This window comes from Maudiozyma barnettii, assembly GCF_903064755.1.
Source record: "Maudiozyma barnettii strain CLIB 1767 genome assembly, contig: KABA2_01, whole genome shotgun sequence".
Lineage (NCBI taxonomy): Eukaryota > Fungi > Ascomycota > Saccharomycetes > Saccharomycetales > Saccharomycetaceae > Maudiozyma > Maudiozyma barnettii.
In genome coordinates, this window is record NW_024545238.1 from 1,358,578 (window position 1) to 1,381,129 (window position 22,552).

Below are 22,552 nucleotides of genomic sequence, written 5' to 3' on the forward strand. Positions count from 1 at the left end.
TTTTACATTAAAAATAAATATCATTAAAGAAGAATTATTTCATTGTCTGAGTTAATGTATCTCATCTTGTAAGCATGAGTAAAGATATGGTTGATTTTGAACTTGATTTTAAATTCGAATATTTAAAATATATTTTTATAAACCTCACAATTTGAAGAATTAAGATATTAGAAGAAATTGAACTGAAATTTTTGTCCCATTTCAGAAACTGTAAAGCAATCTTCTGGATCCTACTTATCTCTATAGAAATATCGTTGTATAATTTTTTATGTAACTTTTTTGTTTACACTGACCTAGGTAATATAAGAAAAACCAGTTCGTAGTAAAATTAATATTTTGTAATAAACTGATATTTTTAAGAAAGTAGCTAAATATATATAATGCTTTATGTCATAAAGCTCTATATATAGAGTAATTTAAACTTTCAAAAGATATTTATAGGAGAGTTTCTTGTTTAATCTCACAAGCATACAACACGTACTAGATCTATAATCCATGACTTCGTGTTCAGTCTATAGAGTTAGATTGATGATAAACCAAGATATCTGTTGAAAGTTAATTATTTGATTACGATTGGAAAAATTGGTAAGGCATTTCTACTGTTTTTAGGTGCTGTTTTAATTTCTTTGTGGATTGAAATTTAGAAAGTTCTTTAAGTAGCCAGACACTAATATTTCGAAGACTTTACTGTCTGATGCAGTATTCCTATAGTCCATTACTTTTATTTGTTATTTTTTATACATTAAGCAAAGCGGCGCTATAGACGTATTATATATTTACTGTTAGGAAATTATATCCTGCTAACAGCTAGGACACATCACTACCATATTATAGAAACTTGTGAATGATACTTTAAACTTTTAAACTTTATTCATCCTTTGTAATCATAACTTCCTCACTAGAATCAGTTCAAAATGTTATAATAATTTAACTAAATTTATCACAATCAATATTTATATGCGCTGTGTTTCTGATCTCCCGATAGTAATAGAATGAAAAATAAAATGGATAGAAAAGGAAATAGTAACATCAAATCATGATTACAAGGCCTTTTTTTGAAGAACAAAGAACTTAAATAGAATCTTACAAACCTCTACATTTCTATTTCCCTTTGAATCTTATAGACATATATGAGCGATCTCTTATCGACTTACGGAGGATATGATGTTAAACGGTTACCGACACCATGTTTCCTAATTGTTGAAACAAAGTTTGACAAGAATTGCAGACACATGCTTGAACGTGTCAACGAATTAGAAAGAGAAACGAACGTTCCAATTAAATTTCGTGCTCATATAAAGACTCATAAAACTGCTAAAGGAACCTTGAAGCAATTGGGGGTAGGCCTTATAGAAACTCCCAAAGATTCAATTGTAGTTTCCACAATAAAGGAGGCCACTGAACTATTGAATTATCAAGATAAAATATGCAAACAATATGTCAAAGATATCTGTTTTGGGTTACCTGCATGTGTTCCTGAAATTATCGACCAACTAAATACTTTATCAGGCAGAGTGCAAAATTTGAGAATTTTTGTAGATAGTGTCGAGCATTTAGACAACTTGGTGAAGTTTGGTAGAAGTGCAAATGACAGAAAATGGTCTATTTTTATTAAGGTTGATATGGGGACTCAGAGAGCAGGATTACCAACAGAATCTGCTGAATTCCTTGAATTATTAAAGAAATTAATCACCCCAGAAGTAGCTGAGGTTGCTGATTTGTACGGATTTTATGCACATGCGGGTCATAGCTATAATGTGACTAACATCTTGGATGCACATGACCTACTGCTTCAAGAGATCAAAGCAGTCAATGAGGCTGCCAAAATGGTTAGGAAATTAAATCCCAAAATTAATGCAATAGATCTGACATTGTCAGTCGGTGCTACTCCAACATCTAATTCATTAAGGATCAGAGATGAGTTAGAAATTAACGAATATATTAGAGATACATTAGTTGGAACTTTAGAGATACATTGTGGTAACTATTGTGTATATGATTTACAACAACTTTCGACTAATTGCATTAATGATTTTGAATGTTCTGGTTATGTATTAGGTACCGTCCTATCGTCTTACAAAGAGAGACATGAAATGTTAACTAACGCTGGTGTAATGGCACTAACTAGGGAATCATCTAAGTTCAAAGGAAATGGTCTATGTATCCACACTGACACTATCTTAAAGGATGAATCCTATAAAATTGATTGGTTCATAGATAGAATTTCTCAGGAACATGGTATACTAAAACAGTACCATGGCCAAGAAGACCAAGAATTTCCAAATAAGAAGACACCATTAAAACCTTTGTTAAATTTGGGAGAAAAAATAGCTATTTTACCACAACATGCTTGTATTACGATGGGTCAATTCCCACATTACTTTGTTCTTGACAACGATAATAAAGTATCTGACGTTTGGATACCATTCCAAAAATGGCAATAACGATCATCAACTCACCAACTTTCGCTTCTTATGAAGCACCCATTTCCATAGGATTATATACTAATTTACTTAAATAATATATAAACATTGGATTATGACATTAGGTATCTATAAATACTATTTCTTCTAGTAAGCCATCAATTGTGATAGTACTCTATTACGGCTGATTGCAGTCATCGTAAACGATGAAAATTTTTCAGTGTCAAGAAGTTCTTCGCTGCTTCAACGAAAAAAATTCAAATTTTACCAAGATTTGTGAAACTGTCTATGAGCGAATGAAGCAATTACTATAACAATAAAGAGACTTGCAAGAATCCAATTGACAACCTTATTCTCTATTGACAAAAGACCAACCAATTATTTAGGTCCCAGATACCCTACATTGTTTTGTTAAGAAGTACGCCATGACTTCAAACATTAATTGGGAAGAATTATCTCCTGAATTGGAAAAAAATTGTTTCAATTCTCAAATCTCTACAAGAATTGCTTTCTTGGAAGATGTACAACAATTGATAAAATCTGAAACTTTAGAGGCACCACAATTGGGCCAAATCTCAATCACATTATTAAAAACATTCGTATCATATACTGATGCTAAGTCTAAAGCGCTCGTTAAGACCATGTTCGCCGACATCCTGAAAGTGGAGCCTCGCTTGTACGAAAAATACATTTCATTTATCGTAGACCAAGTTAACAAATCTCTTGGATCAAGAGCTTTTGTAGATTACTTAAACTTATTAGAATGGGTCCATGAATTTTTGATTCTAACTTCTAAAGACGATGATCTTTTCACCTCTAATTTCCAAAAATTGTTAGTGGCTCATTGTTCGATCACATACAGCATTGAATATTCAATTGATAACCAAGAAGTTAACAAGAAAACAAATGCAAATAGAAATCAACATAGAAATAGAGTACGTCGCAGCATTTTACAATCCACTACCAAGACATTAACTAAAATATTCAACAGAGATGACGATAATATCACTCAGGCTACTCAGCTCATTTCTTTTGTTCTAGAGGAATATGTTACTGCAAAATTACCAATGACTGGTATTGTTGTTTTAATGGGTGCATTCACTCAAAGTTTTATTCAAATTTCTTCCTCAAAGCCTGCCTATTTTCAATTATTGAAGGATAAATACTTAATCAAGTATTGCGAATTTATTGGTAAAGAGATCATCCTTGGGAAGATTCCACCATCACCATTCTGTCTTGAAATCTCATTAAGACCCTTTATTAAAGAGTTTGTCAATCAAGAGTTATTTAACTCCTATTTCGTCCCAAATATGGAAAAAGCTAATCTGAGGGCACCAGAAACTGGTTTCACAACATCGGCTGAATTATTTGCAGCTGTCAACTTAGAGAAGGTTAACACTTTACACTTATTTGTTACCACTAAATTAATTACCCAAGTATTCTCTTCGTTAAAGAGTTCCAAGGAAGGGACAAAAAATTCCGCCTTCAATTTTATCACCACTCTACTCAGCTCACTGGACGCTAAGTATATTACTGAAGAAGATATGGTAAAACTTGTAAATGAAATCTTTAAAAACATAAAAACCAACTTGAATGCTGACTACAAAATTCTAGCATCAAATATTCTAAAGTGTATTCCAGTATTTTCACAAGAAGTTTCATTACTTATTGCAAATGGTTTAAATACATATATTTCCAAAGAAACCAATGAAAATGCTCTGTCCAATATGTTATTAGCATTTTTCTTAAATTTTACATTCCTAGAAAGTTCTAACGATGATTTTGACAAAACCGTCGAGAGTGGTCTTTCGAATAAGAAACCAAGTTTGAAGAAAATTTGGTGCAGTTCCTTTTTAGGAGGCTCTCCAAGTGCTTCTGTTGCAACTATTGAGAAATTTGAACACGTTTTCTTAGAATTTATTACAGAAACCCTAAGCCACAACCAAAATTATGACCATTTTGCCATCTATGCTTGTCTTAAATATATTGTACATGTCCACACAGTAAGCTCAGATAAACTAAGGAGCAATGTTTTGGAAACTGTAAGGAATTTACCAAATAACAGGGATTTAGGTAATGCGATGACAATTGTTGCCTTATCCACTGTCTTGAATCCTTCTGATAGGATAAACGTTGTTACTTTATTAGGAAAGCTTTTCAAATTAGAACCTGAACTGCTGGGTCTAAGTGTTGTTGAAGCTTTAAAGTATAGAATTATCGCCGATAAAGATGCCAGTGAGGACTCAATCTCCTTCAAATTTTGCACGCCACTTTTTACAGCGATTTCTCAACCTATAGATGATAAGGGTGCCCTAGAAAAGATTATTATCGCTGAATTATTTATTGCCGAGCATGAAGAATTCCACTTGAAAAATGGCTGGGCTGGTTTAGCCCTCTTAGCCAGTCTAGATCCATCAGCAATTGTTAAAAGTAATATCGCAAAAATAATGGATAATTTAGATATTCTTATAAATGATGTCGAAGTATATGAAAGCAAACTGAGAGATTGCATCCTGAAAAGTGTCGCTTACATTTGCTTTATCAATCCTGATGTTGCGGTTCCTGCAGTAACTAAGTTTTTCCAAAAATGTCTTGCTACTGGTTGTTTATCCAAGTTCACAGAACAAGACTTTACAATCTGGAATGGCGAGGAGGGAACTATGGTAATAGATGTTCTTGAAAAGAAGAATGCTAAACAACTCTCTGACAAGAATACTAAAGACTACGAAACTCTACAATGGGAACAGAAAATTAGAAAAGAACAAGATAAGAAAACAAAAAGAAAATATACAAAAGAAGAAAAAGAGCTTGTTGACGAACAATTAGAAAAGGAATCTAAAATAAGGACCAATATATCGAAGGTAATGCGTTCTCTAAGTAACGGTATTACAATCATTGACTTCTTGAGTCACCAAGCTCAATTAGTCGACAATGGAAGTGGTGCATGGTTTCCATCCGCTGTTTCATCACTGTTAACATTAATGAAAGAGAAAAATTGCAAACACCTAGTAGGTCAGAAGGCCATTAATGCATTACTAACTTTATCCAACAATACATCCGAAAGATTGGGTGGCATTAAATTATACGTAGGTGTTGCTATCCTTCGCGTTAATAAAATTTCCAATGTCCCAGAAAACTTTACCGAGGAACCTTTGGACGAGTTATTATCAAGAGTTTTATTCAGAGTGAAGTTTGTAGCTAATCAAATGGCCTTAGATGCTGTAAGCTTGGCATATTTGTTACCGTTATTAATCAACGTACTGGAAGAAGGTAAACGTGTAGCCTTAAAAAATGCTGATAAACCAGTTGCTAGAACTGAATTTGTTGAAGAGGATAAAGAAGAAGAACATTTAATGTTGGCTATGGAGATCATTTCCGTACATGCTGAGGTTTTCGAGGATCCTTCAATTCCAAGAGCACCAATTATGAATGTCTTGATGTCACTATTAGGTTTAGCTTCAAAAGCAAAAAATGCTAAAGAATGTTTGAATGTCTTATGTCAAAGTATATCCGTATCACCAACAGATGAAGACTTAAAGATTATGCTAGACAATCTTCTATCGCCAAATCCATTTGTTAGATCAACTATCTTAGAGATCATAGACAACGAATTTGAACTAGAGACTAATATGAAAAACTCAGCCGAAATATTTATTTGCAGATTTGATTCAGAGGCAAATAATCGAGAAGTTGCCGACTTTATTTGGGAGTTCAGTAAATTTGTTATAGATGATGATATACTAAGCTCTTTGATATCATTATTTAACCAAGAGGATAGTGGTTTACGTCTTTTCGCTGCTCGAGCATTTGCATCTGCATCGATATATCTGGAAAATGAAAACAAAAACTCATTAAGAAACTCATTGGAAATGTTGATGACATTTTACAAAGAAAAAGCTGCTCCATTAGAAGCTATCATGGACGACTATGGGTTGGTTGCTGTTGCAGCTTCTGATCGTAAGGATCCATGGCAGGACAGAAGTACAGCTGCTATTGCTTTTAAGGAACTTTCCAATGATATTCCGGAAGAAGACACATATGTTGTGGACTTAGTTAAATTTTTAATTGAAGATGGTGCTTTGGGTGACAGAGAACTTCTTGTCCGTCAAGAAATGAAGGAGGCTGGTATTGAGATAATAACTCTGCATGGAGCAAAGAAATCTGAAGAACTAATACCAATTTTTGAAAATACGTTGACTTCAAACATCGAAACAACTGTTAAGGAGAACGTCATTATTCTTTATGGTACTTTGGCTAGACACTTGGAAGCTAACGATGCGAGAATGGAAACTATTATCAACAGATTACTTTCTTCTCTTGATACACCATCTGCCGATGTTCAACAAGCTATTTCTGAATGTATTGGCCCATTAGTTTTCCAATTCAGAGATAAAGTAGGCGATTACATTGCAAATTTAACAAGTCGTTTATTAGATCCCGAATTACCCGTATCAATACGTAAAGGTTCTGCATGGGGTATTGCAGGTTTAGTTAAGGGTTACGGTATCCAAGCACTTTCTGAATTTGATATTATCCGTAACTTAATCGAAGCGTCTGAAGATAAGAAGCAGCCAATCCGTCGTGAATCTGTTGCATACGCATTTGAATATCTGTCAAAGTCATTAAAAAAATTCTTTGAACCTTACGTCATCGAAGTTCTTCCAAATATTTTAAAAAACCTTGGTGATGCCGTCCCAGAGGTTCGTAATGCTACCGCCGAAGCTACTAAAGCTATCATGGCTTACACTACAAGTTTTGGTGTTACTAAATTGATTCCTGTTGCTGTTTCAAACTTAGATGAAATATCATGGAGAACCAAGAGAGGTTCCGTTGAATTATTGGGTAATATGGCTTACCTTGATCCTACCCAACTATCTGCATCCCTGTCTACAATTGTACCGGAAATTGTTGGTGTATTAAACGATTCTCATAAAGAAGTACGTAAGGCCGCAGATGAATCATTGAACCGTTTCGGTGAGGTTATTAGAAACCCAGAAATCCAAAAACTAGTTCCTACTTTGATTAATGCTATCGGAGATCCTACCAAGTACACAGAAGATGCTCTTGATGCACTAATCAATACTCAATTTGTACATTATATCGATGGTCCATCCTTAGCACTAATTATTCACGTAATTCATCGTGGTATGCATGAGAGATCTGCCAATACAAAAAGAAAAGCTTGCAAAATTGTGGGTAATATGGCAATTCTGGTGGATATTAAGGATTTGGTCCCATATCTGCAACAGTTAGTCGATGAAGTCGAGGTTGCTATGGTTGATCCTGTTCCAAACACGAGAGCAACAGCTGCCCGTGCTTTGGGTGCACTGGTCGAAAGGTTGGGTGAAGAACAATTCCCTGATTTAATTCCAAGATTAATCGACACCTTAAGTGACGAAACGAAGGCTGGTGACCGTCTAGGTTCTGCCCAAGCTCTGGCTGAGGTCATGAGTGGTCTAGGTCTATCTAAACTAGATGAGTTATTGCCAACCATCCTTGCTGGGGTTTCCAGTTACCGTGCTTATGTAAGAGAAGGGTTTATGCCACTATTACTATTTATCCCAATCTGTTTCGGTGCTCAATTTGCTCCCTACATTAATCAAATCATTCAACCAATTCTTGGTGGTCTAGCAGACACAGATGAAGATATCCATGAGACGGCATTGAAGGCTGGGAAATTGATTGTTAAAAAATACGCTGCTAAGGCAATTGATTTATTGCTACCTGAACTAGAAAAGGGTATGTTCAATGAGAATGAACGTATTAGATTATCATCCATACAACTAACAGGTGAATTATTATTCCAAGTTACTGGTATTTCCTCCAAGAATGAATTTTCCGAAGAAGAAGGTGACCACAGTGGTGAATTTGGTAACAAACTGGTTGAAGTACTGGGCCAAGATAGACGTGATAGAGTTCTGGCTGCATTATTTGTCTGTAGAAACGATACATCAGGTATTGTACGTGCATCCACTGTTGATATATGGAAGGCACTTGTCCCAAATACACCTCGTGCAGTTAAAGAAATTCTACCTACATTAACAGTTATGATTGTTGGTAGCTTGGCTTCACCTTCTGCAAGTTTGAGAAATATTGCTGCCCAAACATTAGGTGACCTTGTTCGTCGTGTTGGTGGAAACGCTTTATCACAACTACTTCCAACTTTGTACCAATCTGTTCAAGAATCTAATAGCGCTGAGTCTAAACAAGGTGTTTGTATCGCTCTAAATGAATTAATCGAATCTTCTTCAGCAGACACACTCTATGAATTCCAAGATATTATTGTCAAGATATTACGTGAAACTTTAATTGACGGTGATGTATCCGTTAGACAGGCAGCAGCTGGTGCCTTCGATTCTTACCAAGATATTGTAGGAAATATCGCCATTGATGAAATTCTTCCATACATGCTACATATGCTTGAGTCTGACGAGTCATCTCAAAATGCGTTATCAGGTCTACAAGATATTATGTCAACCAAATCAGAAGTTATTTTCCCAATTTTGATTCCAACTTTATTGGCACCTCCTATTGATGCTTTCAGAGCATCGGCATTAGGATCGTTGGCAGAAGTTGCTGGTCCATCGTTGTACAAACGTTTGTCAACTATAATCAACGCTCTAGTTAACTCTTTAATAGACGAAGAACTAGAAGGCGGGAAATCAACCTTAGAAGCTGCTCTAGATAAAATTTTCTTATCTGTTACTGATGAGGAAGGTTGCCATCCATTGCTGCAACAAATTATGGCACTATTAAAACACGATGATCGTAAGAAACGTCTTGTAATCCTACAACGCCTACCGAACTTCTTTGAGAACACGAATCTTGACTTTGATCTGTACATTCCTGACTTCGTGTCTAACGCAATTCTAGCACTTGATGATGAAGATCCACAAGTTGTTAAGGGTAACTTCGAAGCTTTGACCACATTAATTAAGAAACAAGACAAATCTATGCTCGAAAGATTGGTCAAACCTGCTAAACAAAGTCTACAGATGGTAGGTAAACAAGGAGAAGATCTCGAAGCATTTGCTCTCCCAAGAGGACCAAACTGTGTTTTACCAATCTTCTTACATGGTTTGATGTATGGTTCGAATGATGAGCGTGAGGCATCCGCATTAGCAATTGCTGATATTGTTTCAAAAACTCCTGCTGCAAACTTAAAACCTTTTGTCAGTGTTATCACTGGTCCATTAATCCGTGTTGTGGGTGAAAGGTTTAGCAGTGACATCAAGGCTGCAATTTTGTTTGCTTTGAATATTCTTTTTGTTAAAATTCCTCAATTCCTAAGACCATTTATTCCTCAATTGCAAAGAACGTTTGTGAAGTCCTTATCTGACGCATCCAACGAAATTCTACGTCTTCGAGCAGCAAAGGCTCTTGGTACTCTAATCGAGTATCAACCTCGTGTCGATCCATTGATTATCGAATTAGTTGGTGGTGCTAAGCAAGCAACTGATGAAGGTGTTAAAACTGCAATGCTAAAGGCTTTACTTGAAGTTGTCACAAAAGCTGGTTCTAAATTAAACGAGACATCCAAAAAGAATATTGTGAATTTAGTCGAAGAAGAAATGCTTGTTAGTGATGATAAGCTTGCAGTTGCGTATGCTAAACTAATCGGTTCCTTATCCGATATTTTAACTGAAGATGAGGCAAAGAATATTTTAACTGAAAAAGTTCTAAACATTGATTTATCTGGAGATTCTGGTAAATTTGCAATCCTAACAGTCAATTCTTTCTTAAAGGACGCTCCAGGCCATATCATTAATTCTGAATTAATTGACAAATTCGTCCCATATATCATCGGTGCTATTGATTCTTCCGATGCTTACTTCACTGAAAATGGTATCATTGCTGCCGGTAAAATGCTTTTATTGGAAAGTGAGACGAAATCACCATTTTCGAAGCACGAATCTTCTGAACCATTATATGTTGGCGAATCTAATATTAAATTACTAATGGAAAGTCTAAGTAAGTGTACATTAAAACCGGTTTCAAACTCGATGGATGCAAGAAGACTAGCTTTAGTTGTAATTCGTACATTAGCTAGATTCAAAATGACTGAATGCATCAAGCCATTTATTGACATGCTGACTATTGCAATTTTCTCATGTTTACGTGACCCTATTATTCCAATTAAACTAGCTGCTGAAAAGGCATACTTGGCTATATTTAATCTAATTGATGAAACCGAAATGGAAAGTTTCACAACGTGGTTCGATGACTTCTCAGTTAAAAACTCTAGCGTAGAGAATCTTGTCGGTACCGCCATTCAAATGAGATCTATTGGTGACTACACCAAGAGAGTCGGTAAAAGATTAGCTAACGTTGAAAGAGAGAGAATCGCCGCAGGTGGTGATGCTGAGACCATGTTCAGTGATAGATTCGAAGATGAAAAAGAGATATGGTCTGTTGGTGGTGTTGAACTGAATACAGAAGACTTATCGTAAGAATTATGTGACTTATTGTAAATTTATATTTGAACATTTATTGTATATTTATTACTACATTATCCATTATGTAATTAGAATTGATTAAAACATTATTCACTTGGAATAAACAATTTCAGAGGGACATTATGTCAGCATAATATGATCTCGACTTGCGAAATGCCATAATAAAATAAATATCAAAAACTAAGTGATACAATATCTTAATAACACGTAAAAAACACTACGAACCCTATATAAAACCTAAAATGGATAAAATCAATGTTTACATGAACTCTCGTATTTTTGAATTCTCTTTTTCGATTTGGTTTAACCTCCACAAGTCATCATCTTCATTCATTTCATTAATTTCATCCTCCTCATCCGGTGTCAATCCAGATATATCCTGCGTAGGTATTAGCTCCGCATCCATTCGAACACTTGGTGCACCTTGTAAATATCTAATATTCTCCAAGCAACGTATTCTAGTATCTTCCAAATATTTCTTGGAATTTTTGTTTTCGAACAAATCATCTAACACCGGATAGAGAGTATAATCAGGTCCGAAAGAGTCCCTAAACGGCAACCCATCCGGTAACTCTTTTGGGAGCAACACGTTATTTAAAAGACCTGTTTCATGAGCCCATAATCTAGAGACATTTCTTGGAGTATAACCCCCACCTCCCACAACAAGCATTGGGATTCCAAATGATTTTACAAAATTAACACATTCACCATGCGCCTTAATGTTTAAATTAAAACATCCTAATCTATCATGACCTAATGAGTCTGCACCACACTGTTGTATTATCACCGTAGGTTTATAAGTCGTAATCAATGGGTCTATCACTGACTTAAATAAAGTAACATAAGATTCATCATCAATACCGTCATCTAATGGCACATTCATTGCAAAATGTTTACCTTTTGAACAACCGATTTCGTTAATATCACCAGTTGCTGGAAAAAATTCACCATTATATTTATGGAAAGATACTGTAAAGACTCTATCAGTTGTATAAAATGCTTCCTGTACACCATCTCCATGATGTAAATCTATATCAATATAAAGAACTCTTGGGTGATATCTTAACAAATTTAGAACTGAAAGTACAATATCATTAATGTAACAGAATCCGGATGGATTACCCTTTTTAGCATGATGTAACCCACCTGACCAATTTATTGCAATATCAGATTGATCATTTATTAATTTTGTTGAAGCATCTAAGGATGCACCTGCATATAATGAACTGTAATCAAATATATTCTGAAAAATAGGACAATCATCACCAATATTAAACTTTTCAAATGTGCCTCTTGGCATCTTACTTATATTTTCAGGTGTAACCTTCGATAAAAATTTCACATAATCATCAGAATGAAATTTACGAAGTTCATCAGGTGTTGCACTCCTTGTTTCATATAAATCCATTATCTTATGTAAGCCGTACCCTGATACCAAATGATCAGTTAACATTAAACGGAATGGTTTCATAGGATGTCTTACACCATAATGATAGTTTGATACTTTAGGGTTAAAATGATACGATACTCTGGGTGAATATGGTGAATTGAACTCGAACAGTGGCTGTTCTGAAGTAGTCTTCTTATCATATGTAAAGGTATTCGTCATTTGTTCTCATGAATTCTCAAATTGTTGATACTGTTCTAGGCTGTTTAAATATATATTTCCTGAAAGACAGTTCTTAAAATAATTCGCTTCTATAATACACTAGTGATCTCTCACTTATACCATTACTCTAGATATCTACCAGTTGTTTGATATGAACAACTTAAATGTGAACGTCTTTATTTTGCTTCTACCACTTTATGGTTCCAAAATTGAATTTCAATCTTTCCTAAATTTGAATTTCACAAAAGTTCATCACGTTGGACGAGTAGTACAATCTCATAAATATCAATTATTGAAGTTGTACGATATTTAACTAAGATGCGTTTCATAGTTGTTATATAGACAGATACATCAAGAGTGACAATCAAGAAGAAGCAGAACTATATCCAGATCACTCAATCATGAGACATGGGCTATAAATCAATGTTCTCTGTAGAGCAAACCTTGCATTTTATATAAATCCTTCAATAACAAAGTAAAGTAAATACTATTCAATAAAAGAAAGCCGCCTTTATAAGGAAAGGGTTCCCACCGTAGAAATTACTAGACGTATAATGCCTCTACAACCCTCCACATAGATTAAGATATACAAGACAAGAACCAGGGTTGTACTTGATCATTGGAGGTAATAATAATAATATTGGATCATATATAGAAACCTCTGTCAAGGAAGAAAACAGTGATGTTAGAGGAAGAAACTATAGATCACGACGTATGTGCGGAATTGGTGGCGTTCATCATCGATAATCATCGAGAGATACAGGAAGCACCTATTTGTGGACACATAAGGGATCTATATGCAGTATTCTTTGATGCTCATGGTATAGATAGAACTAACGGCTACGAGCAATTTTATCATTTATTAGCATATATTAGTGATTTGGCTCCTGGTAGTTTGACGTTTCATCGTGACATCATCGAGGGTCAAAGGATTACTGATATTAACACATATGTCTTAAAACTGTTATATAAACAGATTAATATGGCTCCATCGAGGATAACTGCAATTTCTCCAACTTCCTCGAAGACTCGTACTGTTATTCGTGAATTTGACGATATTGATGGATCAACTATGGTGAATGAAGATACTTCATACATTGAGAGATGTGAGGACATGAAGACAGATAATATGGATTGTGGGAATGATGATGTTCAGTATACCGCTAATAAAGATGATTTAACTAGGTTGCATTCTTTAATAGATTTCGAAACGGCGGAAAGCAGCCTCACCTACGACAACTCACAATTACCTAAATACCTAATGCATAGATTGAACGATCTTTTGAATACTGTACCAATGTCATTTCAACTAGGTAAAGAAAGAGCTCGGATCACTGAGACAGTTATACCATATATTCCGGTGTGTCAATCACCAGAACATTCCATGGTACTGGCACAAATAGCATATATTTCCAATAACAAAATAACATCCTTACAATTTTCCAAACTGGCAACATTGGAGAAAGAAGCACCCGAATTAATAGAATGTTTAAAATTGCATATGCATTACGTGCCAAATATCAAACCTCAAACCGATTTATCCTTAGGAGATTGTTCATATTTGGATACCTGTCATAAATTGAACTCATGTCGTTATTTACATTATTTGCGATATGTTCCAGAATCACTAATGACACAAGTTCAAAAGGACATTAAACATGTTAATGAAAGTCAATCCAAACATTTACCCTTATACACACACGGATCATGCTCTTCTATTGTTGTAAAGGAGATTTTACCTCCGCAATGGATCCGATGTGATGTAAGAAAATTTGATTTTAGCATCCTTGGTAAATTCTCTGTTGTCGTGGCAGATCCTGCTTGGAATATTCATATGAATTTACCATATGGAACATGTAACGATATTGAATTGCTAGAATTGCCATTAGATGAATTACAAGACGAAGGTGTATTGTTTCTATGGGTTACCGGTAGAGCCATTGAATTAGGAAAAGAATCATTGGCAAAATGGGGGTATAAAGTGATTAATGAGATTTCATGGATAAAAACTAATCAATTGGGACGTACAATTGTTACCGGTAGAACAGGCCATTGGCTAAATCATTCTAAGGAACATTTGTTAGTGGGGATGAAAGGTAATCCCACCTGGATCAATAAACATATTGATATGGATATTATTGTATCTACCACTAGAGAAACAAGTAGGAAACCTGATGAATTGTATGGGATGATAGAAAGAATGGTAGGAAAACATGCACGTAAATTAGAGATCTTTGGCAGGGACCATAATATCCGAGCCGGTTGGTTTACTATAGGCAATCAATTAACAGGATCATGCATTTATGAACCTGATATCAAAGCCAAATATGAATCATCTGCACAATTTAAAAATTCCAATAATCAATCGAATAACGAGAACCATATTAGAAACACAGATAATCATAGTAATAATCATAATCTTAATTATAAGAACAATAATAACCATAATAATAATAATAATAATAATAATAATAACTACAACGGCGGCAATAACAGCAGCAACAATAATAATCATAGAACGAACAGTGGCTACAATAGTAGCAACGGAAAACGTAGTAGAGGCGACCCCAATAGATCAAATAATAACTATACCAATGGAAACAGACATAATTCTTCCAATAGAGGTAAGAATGACAACAGAGTTAATACTTAATCTTCTAAGAACAATCGGCATTTTTGCACTTAATCTAGAATAATAATTTTCAATTTTGCTATACAGACTATTCAATTACACAAATATATATTTCAATAATATGAACCTTTTTAAAACATATATATGGTTTCCTTTAAATAGATATAATAATATATATAATTATAATGATTTTCTATTTAAATTGATGTATTTTTTTACACGAGAATATCACTTGGAACGACTATATATGTGGTGTGTGGGTGTACTGCATAGCAGCAACACCCATGACTTTAAAAACAGCCGCCATGGCATATAATCGACCCATGAACACCGCTAGTGTAGGGTGCTAACGGCCCCATTTAACTATGAACAGATATGCTACCCACACCACGTGACCAGTCCCTCACGTGACTGCCAGCCAATCACACACCGTGTCACTCCCAACGAGCACGACCCGGAGCTGCCAAAATAAAATAAAAATACCGTAGAAATTATTCAACCCGCGGAGAAACCGCCGTAGACACCTACCGGGAGAGAGACCACCCGCTAAATTTATTCGAAACTAACCGAAAAGACCGGCGAAGGGGTAAAAATCACAGTCAAATTGAACTGAAGATAGTGGAATTGGGTCAATAGCTAGCATTAAGACTGGTTTGCCAATAGTGAAAGAGTTTCGAGGGAAGGACAAATCGCAATATTCGATGAATTTTTGGTGTGATTGATAAATGGTTTTGAAGTAGTTTTTTTATATAAAGAAGGGGAAACTTGACGGCAAAGGTATAATAACGGCTACTGTTTATATTTGGAGTACGTTTTCTTGTGAGAGTTTGCAACAAATTTATTTATTTATATATTTATTTATACATTTATTTATTTATTTCAATTGTTACACATTTTTTTTAAAAACAGCTTACCTGAAAACTACAAACAAACAACCACAAGAATATATTAAAATATGAACAGCAATATTCTAAGAACAAGTATAAGAAGATATGCTAGTCTACCACCACACGCACTAAAACCAGCTTTAGGGGCTCCAAACAAAGCCGCAGCAGCAGCATTCAAACAATCCCTAGAAGCACAAAAGAGTCATGGTGAAAGTACTTATAAATTTTGGTTAAAGATCTCTTATTTAGTTGCAGCTCCAGCTATTCTATTGACCGCTGCTAACACATATTTCGTTGAAAAAGAACATTATGAACATAGACAACATTTGGCTCATGTCCCAGATAAGGACTGGCCAAGAGATTACCAATATATGAATTGTAGATACAAGCCATTCTTCTGGGGCAATGGTGATACCACTCTATTCTGGAATCCTGTTGTTAACAGACATATCTCCCATGATGATTAAGGAATATAAAGGTTATGAAAACATTTTTTACAGTAATTTATATTCGCTCTCTTCTCTTTTATTATCAAAAAACTTAAAGAATGATGATTTATAGCTAGCTATATTGTCAAATTTTCTGTTGTTTTTTTGCCTTTTAATATTATAGAGAAATGTGTTTTTGTACAATTCTCTTTTTCTACCATTTCCATCTTCTCATTTTTTCACAATTATTATCAGTATTTTCTACTATATCTATTAATGTTTTATTTATTCCATTTCCTTATATACTGTCCTTTTACATATATACACATATTTGTATATATATATGTATACATTACCTACTTTCCCCTTTTTTATATATTTTAATTTGAAATTAATAATATTAACCACAATTACTATCATATATATATATAATGAATAATTAATATGAGATGCATATATATATTTAAGTATATTTGAGTATATATACATATAGTTCCTGCTTCTATTTTTAATTTTTAATTTTTGGTTACAATTCAGAGAAAATAAATAAATTATTCGTTGCAGCAATTGCAATACTATTCTCTTTAGGATGCCATGAGAAATGCAAGATACTTTTTTTAAAATCAATATCATCTCCCCATTCTTTATTCCTAGTGGTTCGTTGAGATAATGACCCGAATTGTTTATTTCTAAATGCTGTCTTATCTGCTTGTAAAACAATTTCATCAAGTTTATTTTCACTATCATCACCATTACTACTATTATTGTTTCCTTCAAACATATTATTATTACTACTGTTATTCTTGTGTTTATGCTGTTTATTATTATTATTATTATTGTTATTGTTATTATTACTATTATTATTATTATGACTATTTTTATTCCTGTTATTACTACTACTTCCACTACTATTATCATCAAATGTCTTCACTATACTAGAATGATCATCTTCATTAGTATTCACAACATTTGGATATATCATAAAATTATTATTATATGAACCTGTCATGACACTTGAACTATCACCACTAAATTCTACTTCAAATTTATCAAAGATTGCATCATTTTCATATGTATCACTTAATCTTTCCTTTAATTGTTCATGAATATTAATTGTTTTCAATGGTTTATTATTCATATTAATGTCCCATATCTTAACCGTCAAATAATCTCTTGAAGCAATATATCTTCCATTCGGACTAAATTTAATATCTGATATTGATGATGTAATTTCTGTGAAAAAATTATGATTTATTGGATTTGTATATTCTTCAAATATAATTGGTTTATCATCACATAATGCATTTAATCTCATATCAGATAATTTTATAGTACCTTTTGAAGATGAATACATAAATAGATTACATTCTTGAGGATGAAATTCTGCACTTGTAATAACTTCTGTTAATTCTTCCATATTAGCAGGTTTTATATCAACAATATTAAAACTTTCTTCAGGTAAATCATAATTCCAAAGATTAATCCTTAAATCATCTGCACTTAAAAAAGTTTCTTGATCAGAATTTGGTGATATTGAATTAATATGATAAGTATGTGCATTTGCATATATTCTCTTTGGTGTTGCAGCAATAATTTTATCATGTTGTGATAGTACCGGTAATTTTAAACTTGATAATTTTAATACGGATTTCATTGAATCATCGCCAATAATCATATTTTTTTGTTTTAAACCATAACCCTCTGATAAATTATTTTCACTTACTAATTTAATATTTTTTTCATAAATTTTCCATAATTTAATTGTTTTATCATTTGTACTTAATAAAAAATGAGATTTTTGAACAGGTTTTAACCATTTAATTTGATTAATTTTTTCTTCAATTTCAAGAGATTTTAAATAATCAAATTCGGCATCATGACTTTGAAATTCTGTTAAAAATTTATATTCACAATGTTTACTATTACTTCTTTCAAATAATACTACTCTACCACCTTTATCACCTGTAGCTAAGAAATTCCCAGTATGGTCAAATTCTGATGCAGTTATTATATCTGCCTCAGTGACGACAATATCAGCTTTATCACCAAAACATTGACTAAATTTAAAATTAAAATTATCTCTCGACATGGTGAGTTCTTGAAATGGTTATTATTGTAATTATTATGATCTTTATAAGTTATGTTATCCTTTGTATTCCTTTTCTTTTAACAATAATATTGCAAAATAAATAAATTTAAAAAATAAAAAAATGGAATAAATAATTGTTTTTTAAGGGATACAATTAGCCACTGTAATTTTTATTATAAATCCTTTTTAGACGTAAAAAAAAATAAAAAATATAATTAAAAACAGGGAAATGCAAAACAGAGATTCAAATATAAATGAAATGAATCAACTGTATAAATCAATCACTCAGAGTCTTGGAGAGGTAGGCGCTGATGAATATAACACAGTTAAAATTTAAAAAAAAATGTATATATATTCTTATTAAATCAACTTGCACCAGTTGAAAATATCTTCTGAAAATCTAATTGTGTTAAATGATAGGATGTAATTAAAAAATAAAAATTGATTTTACCTGTACCTACCAATGTAAAGTAATATTAATCTATTCAGTTTAATACCAGAACTTATAACCTCAATTGTAAGAAATACTTTTTCTTAATTGAATGAGATAATATTATAATATATTATTAGCTAGTCGTAGCAGTAACTATATAGGATATCGAAACTGTTCAACTTGCTTGCTTGTCTCTCTCTCCTTGTCACCCCGCTCCCCTTTGCTTTCACTTTCACTTTCACTTTTGCTTTTGCTTTTGCTTTTACTTTTGGCATTTCAGCATGGGAGAAAACGAAAAAAACGAACAAAACAAGGAAAATGAGGTGGGACAGCGAGAACAGCGAGACGGCGAGAGCTGTACATAGTAAATTGGACAGCAACGCGCCCCCCTCCATTCAAATTTCGTTAATGGAATTTGTCTGTCGTCTCAAATGATTCGTTGTTGAATAATACATTATAATGAATATTAATTGCATGGCTGGCAAAGCTATTCAGTTGCTCAATGCATACCATGCCTGCAAATATATAGACTACGATTACTATTAATTGAAAACGTTTTTAATTGTATTATATACTATAGAAATGTAATCTTTATCTTAGTTTCTCATTTTAATATAACAATAATAATAAGAAAAGATACTGTATATATAAATTTTTATACGTTAGACTTATAAAGCCTTCTTAGCAGCAGCAGCTGGAGAAACCTTGTTGTCTCTGTTGAATCTTGGTCTTTGAGGTGGCAATCTGTTTCTTCTGTCAACTCTAGATCTGACTCTGACAATTCTGGCGTGAATAGCACAAGAAACACAGTAGTGCAACTTGTTGTAAGTCTTTGGTAGAGCATATTCTGGGTAAACAGAAGCTTCAGACATATCTCTGACAGCAGCAGCTTCGACAATGTTTCTGATGGCCATTCTCTTGATAGCCTTATCCTTTGGAATGGACTTGGAACAGTTAACACATCTGACTGGCTTGACGTGACCTCTACCCTTCTTGTTTCTACCGTTGGAAGCTCTCTTCTTTGGCATTTTTAAACTGTAATAATAATGATAATATTCATTCCACAAAAAATATTAGAAAATAATCAAAAAACAAACACATTAAAACAAGTAATGGTGTTCCTCACAATCTTACAATATGTTTGAAAGATTATATGGAGGTTTACCAATCAATGTTGCCGTATTCATATGATTTTCAATTTTCAATATTTTAATATTTCAATGATGGTGTATGTTAGTAAAAGCTATAATTTTTTGATTTTGATTATATTTCATAGATGGATTTTGTACCTCTTCTAATAACTTATACATGTTTTCCTCGACCTTGAGTAAATATATATACATATATCTGTTTCGAAACCATGTTATCATTTCTCAGATATAAAATGTGTCTCCTTGATTTGTACATCAACCACTCGTTCATAACTATTAAAATCATTATATCATGCGATATTCCACAAATCATTCAACTATTCTATACTATCATTTTTGCCCTTAAAAGTTATTTTCAAAATATACGCTATCTTATCCTATATCATTAATCATAAAATTTTGTGTTATAAGGAACATACTATTTATTAGACTATGGTTTTCTTCTATTATTTGAAACTTTACAAGTAAACTATATATAACAAGCACATATAAATATATTACTGACTACTATATATCTCTTTAATTCTATAACTCACACTAGCTAACTACATCAAAAGTTACCTAACTTCCCAGTGTATAGATGAAACTAAACTACGTTCCATTCCTAGCTCCCTCTCTCTCGCACTCCCGCATCCATAATACTATTGACGATAGAGAGTATCAATCGGTCAGTGTAATACGTAATAAGATATTGTATTTTGCTCAGTGAATATTTCCGATACATACACTCAGCACATACATAATTTTGTTAGTTCGAATTATTTGGGTTACCAATTCGCAATAATTTTTTGTTTGAAAAAGTTTCAGCGATTCTCTTTTTTTTTTCTAAATTCTACACGCATTTTTCAATTCAATCTTTTTTCATTAGAAATGTTTGAATTTGGAATAGTTACAGGATGTCCGGATGCACGTTCTGGATGTACGGGTTGTTTGTCACAGTCACAGAAAATATTCTCTGAGCAAAATTAATTTCGTCATACTCGAACAGTTAATGAAAAGGTCCCTGAGAGATTTAGATCGTAAATGTTAAATTTTAATGTTTTTTGTATATTAGCTTGTAAAATATAAAAGGATACACATTCGTTGAATATATAAATAATTTGAGAAGGTAGGGAGTGTTTAGGTAAGGAGGAGGGGTAAAGGGATACGTTTCTCTTTTGAAATAGTAAAAAAATAATAATAACTATAATAATAAAGTAAGTTTTCAAAAGTAAATAATAATAGTAGTAGTAATAAAGAGAAAGTAATAGTAACAATAATTAGAAGAAAGGTAAACAAAAAATGATGGTATAAGGTAAGAAGTAAAGAAGTAAAACAATAAAAAATAATAGAGTAAATGATAAACTTGCTACCATAAACTTACAGACTTCATGCTGCGAAAATAAAATTAATTCTCTTCTATAAAATACTCTTGCCAATTTTTTTTCTCATTTCTTGTTTAATGATGGTGACCACCTTCTGGATCCTCTACACCAACTGGGTTAATTTTATAAACAGAACCACATTCCCAACATCTAGCGACTTGTTTCACAGTTGGTTTCAACCACATGGTGGTATGAGATCCAGCTGGAGAACCTGTACAACCAACATATCTGTAATCATCATAGGACTCTACCAAGATTGGATCTTGCATAGTACCCTTTCTTGAGGAATCCAATGGCTTACTGTCAAAGACATCGACACCTTCCAACTTACCTAACAATTCCAGTCTTTCTAGACCGGTGGCTTGATCTATATCGGTTGGAACGGTACCTTCTTTGGCACCTTCACCAATAAGAGAATTTGCACCGTTAACTTCAGCTAGATTGTGAGCTGTACCAGTGACTGGCTTATTGGATTGGAACATTATCCTCGAGGTAGATAGCATTCTGCTGGCTGGTCTCATGACCCTTAGGGAAGATTGTCTTAATGCTAGCATTGTTGTAATAATAATATTATGTATATGTATAATTTGTGGTTGTGGTTGTTGTTTTTGATTATTCTGCAATAACTGTAAAACCTCTAATTTTTTAATTTTCTGTTATATTGAACCTAGTATAAAAAATATTCGTGAATTCTCACAGTACGAGCTATATATATTTATATATATAAAAGCAAAATAAAATTAAAAACAAGTCTTGTTAACTGACAAAAAAACAGATTCTAATTTATCGAAGGTTTCCCTGTCTATTTAATTAATCACCGAGTCGATATTTATCAATTCCTAATATATATATATGTGAAATTTCCTTAGTTTTACAGCGTTCTCTTACAACTTTTATCCTTTTAGTTTTGCCCCGTTGAAACCGAGACACACAGACTGTATTTTCAATGTACTTTTACTGCACTATGAATTTTACATGCTGTTGTTGCACTGCGCGGTGTTTTGTACTGCGCAGTACTTTATATGGGGTCAACAACGGGGGAGCTTTGATATGATTGGCTGGTCGAGGGGGCAGACTGAG

At 33.3% G+C, this 22,552-nt stretch overlaps 8 protein-coding genes across 8 annotated transcripts; 4 read left to right on the plus strand and 4 right to left on the minus strand.

Annotated features, from left to right (window-relative positions):
* Positions 1–1,130: 1,130 nt before the first annotated feature.
* Positions 1,131–2,444, plus strand: DSD1 (D-serine ammonia-lyase DSD1; the record flags this gene model as incomplete). Its single annotated transcript, XM_041548519.1, has 1 exon — positions 1,131–2,444. The coding sequence occupies one exon, from the start codon at positions 1,131–1,133 to the stop codon at positions 2,442–2,444; it is 1,314 nt and encodes a 437-aa protein (XP_041404453.1).
* Positions 2,445–2,848: 404 nt separating this feature from the next.
* On the plus strand, positions 2,849–10,873 carry GCN1 (Gcn1p; the record flags this gene model as incomplete). Its single annotated transcript, XM_041548520.1, has 1 exon — positions 2,849–10,873. One exon carries the CDS (start codon positions 2,849–2,851, stop codon positions 10,871–10,873), a length of 8,025 nt encoding a protein of 2,674 aa, XP_041404454.1.
* A 265-nt stretch (positions 10,874–11,138) lies between these two features.
* On the minus strand, positions 11,139–12,488 carry HOS2 (histone deacetylase HOS2; the record flags this gene model as incomplete). The annotated part of the gene is made up of 1 exon (XM_041548521.1): positions 11,139–12,488. One exon carries the CDS (start codon positions 12,486–12,488, stop codon positions 11,139–11,141), a length of 1,350 nt encoding a protein of 449 aa, XP_041404455.1.
* A 682-nt stretch (positions 12,489–13,170) lies between these two features.
* On the plus strand, positions 13,171–15,141 carry IME4 (mRNA (N6-adenosine)-methyltransferase; the record flags this gene model as incomplete). The annotated part of the gene is made up of 1 exon (XM_041548522.1): positions 13,171–15,141. One exon carries the CDS (start codon positions 13,171–13,173, stop codon positions 15,139–15,141), a length of 1,971 nt encoding a protein of 656 aa, XP_041404456.1.
* Positions 15,142–16,075: 934 nt separating this feature from the next.
* COX13 (cytochrome c oxidase subunit VIa) lies at positions 16,076–16,474 on the plus strand (the record flags this gene model as incomplete). Its single annotated transcript, XM_041548523.1, has 1 exon — positions 16,076–16,474. One exon carries the CDS (start codon positions 16,076–16,078, stop codon positions 16,472–16,474), a length of 399 nt encoding a protein of 132 aa, XP_041404457.1.
* A 487-nt stretch (positions 16,475–16,961) lies between these two features.
* CDC55 (protein phosphatase 2A regulatory subunit CDC55) lies at positions 16,962–18,524 on the minus strand (the record flags this gene model as incomplete). The annotated part of the gene is made up of 1 exon (XM_041548524.1): positions 16,962–18,524. The coding sequence occupies one exon, from the start codon at positions 18,522–18,524 to the stop codon at positions 16,962–16,964; it is 1,563 nt and encodes a 520-aa protein (XP_041404458.1).
* Positions 18,525–19,625: 1,101 nt separating this feature from the next.
* Positions 19,626–19,985, minus strand: RPS26A (40S ribosomal protein eS26; the record flags this gene model as incomplete). The annotated part of the gene is made up of 1 exon (XM_041548525.1): positions 19,626–19,985. One exon carries the CDS (start codon positions 19,983–19,985, stop codon positions 19,626–19,628), a length of 360 nt encoding a protein of 119 aa, XP_041404459.1.
* A 1,561-nt stretch (positions 19,986–21,546) lies between these two features.
* Positions 21,547–22,026, minus strand: COX4 (cytochrome c oxidase subunit IV; the record flags this gene model as incomplete). Its single annotated transcript, XM_041548526.1, has 1 exon — positions 21,547–22,026. One exon carries the CDS (start codon positions 22,024–22,026, stop codon positions 21,547–21,549), a length of 480 nt encoding a protein of 159 aa, XP_041404460.1.
* Between the last annotated feature and the right edge of the window lie 526 nt (positions 22,027–22,552).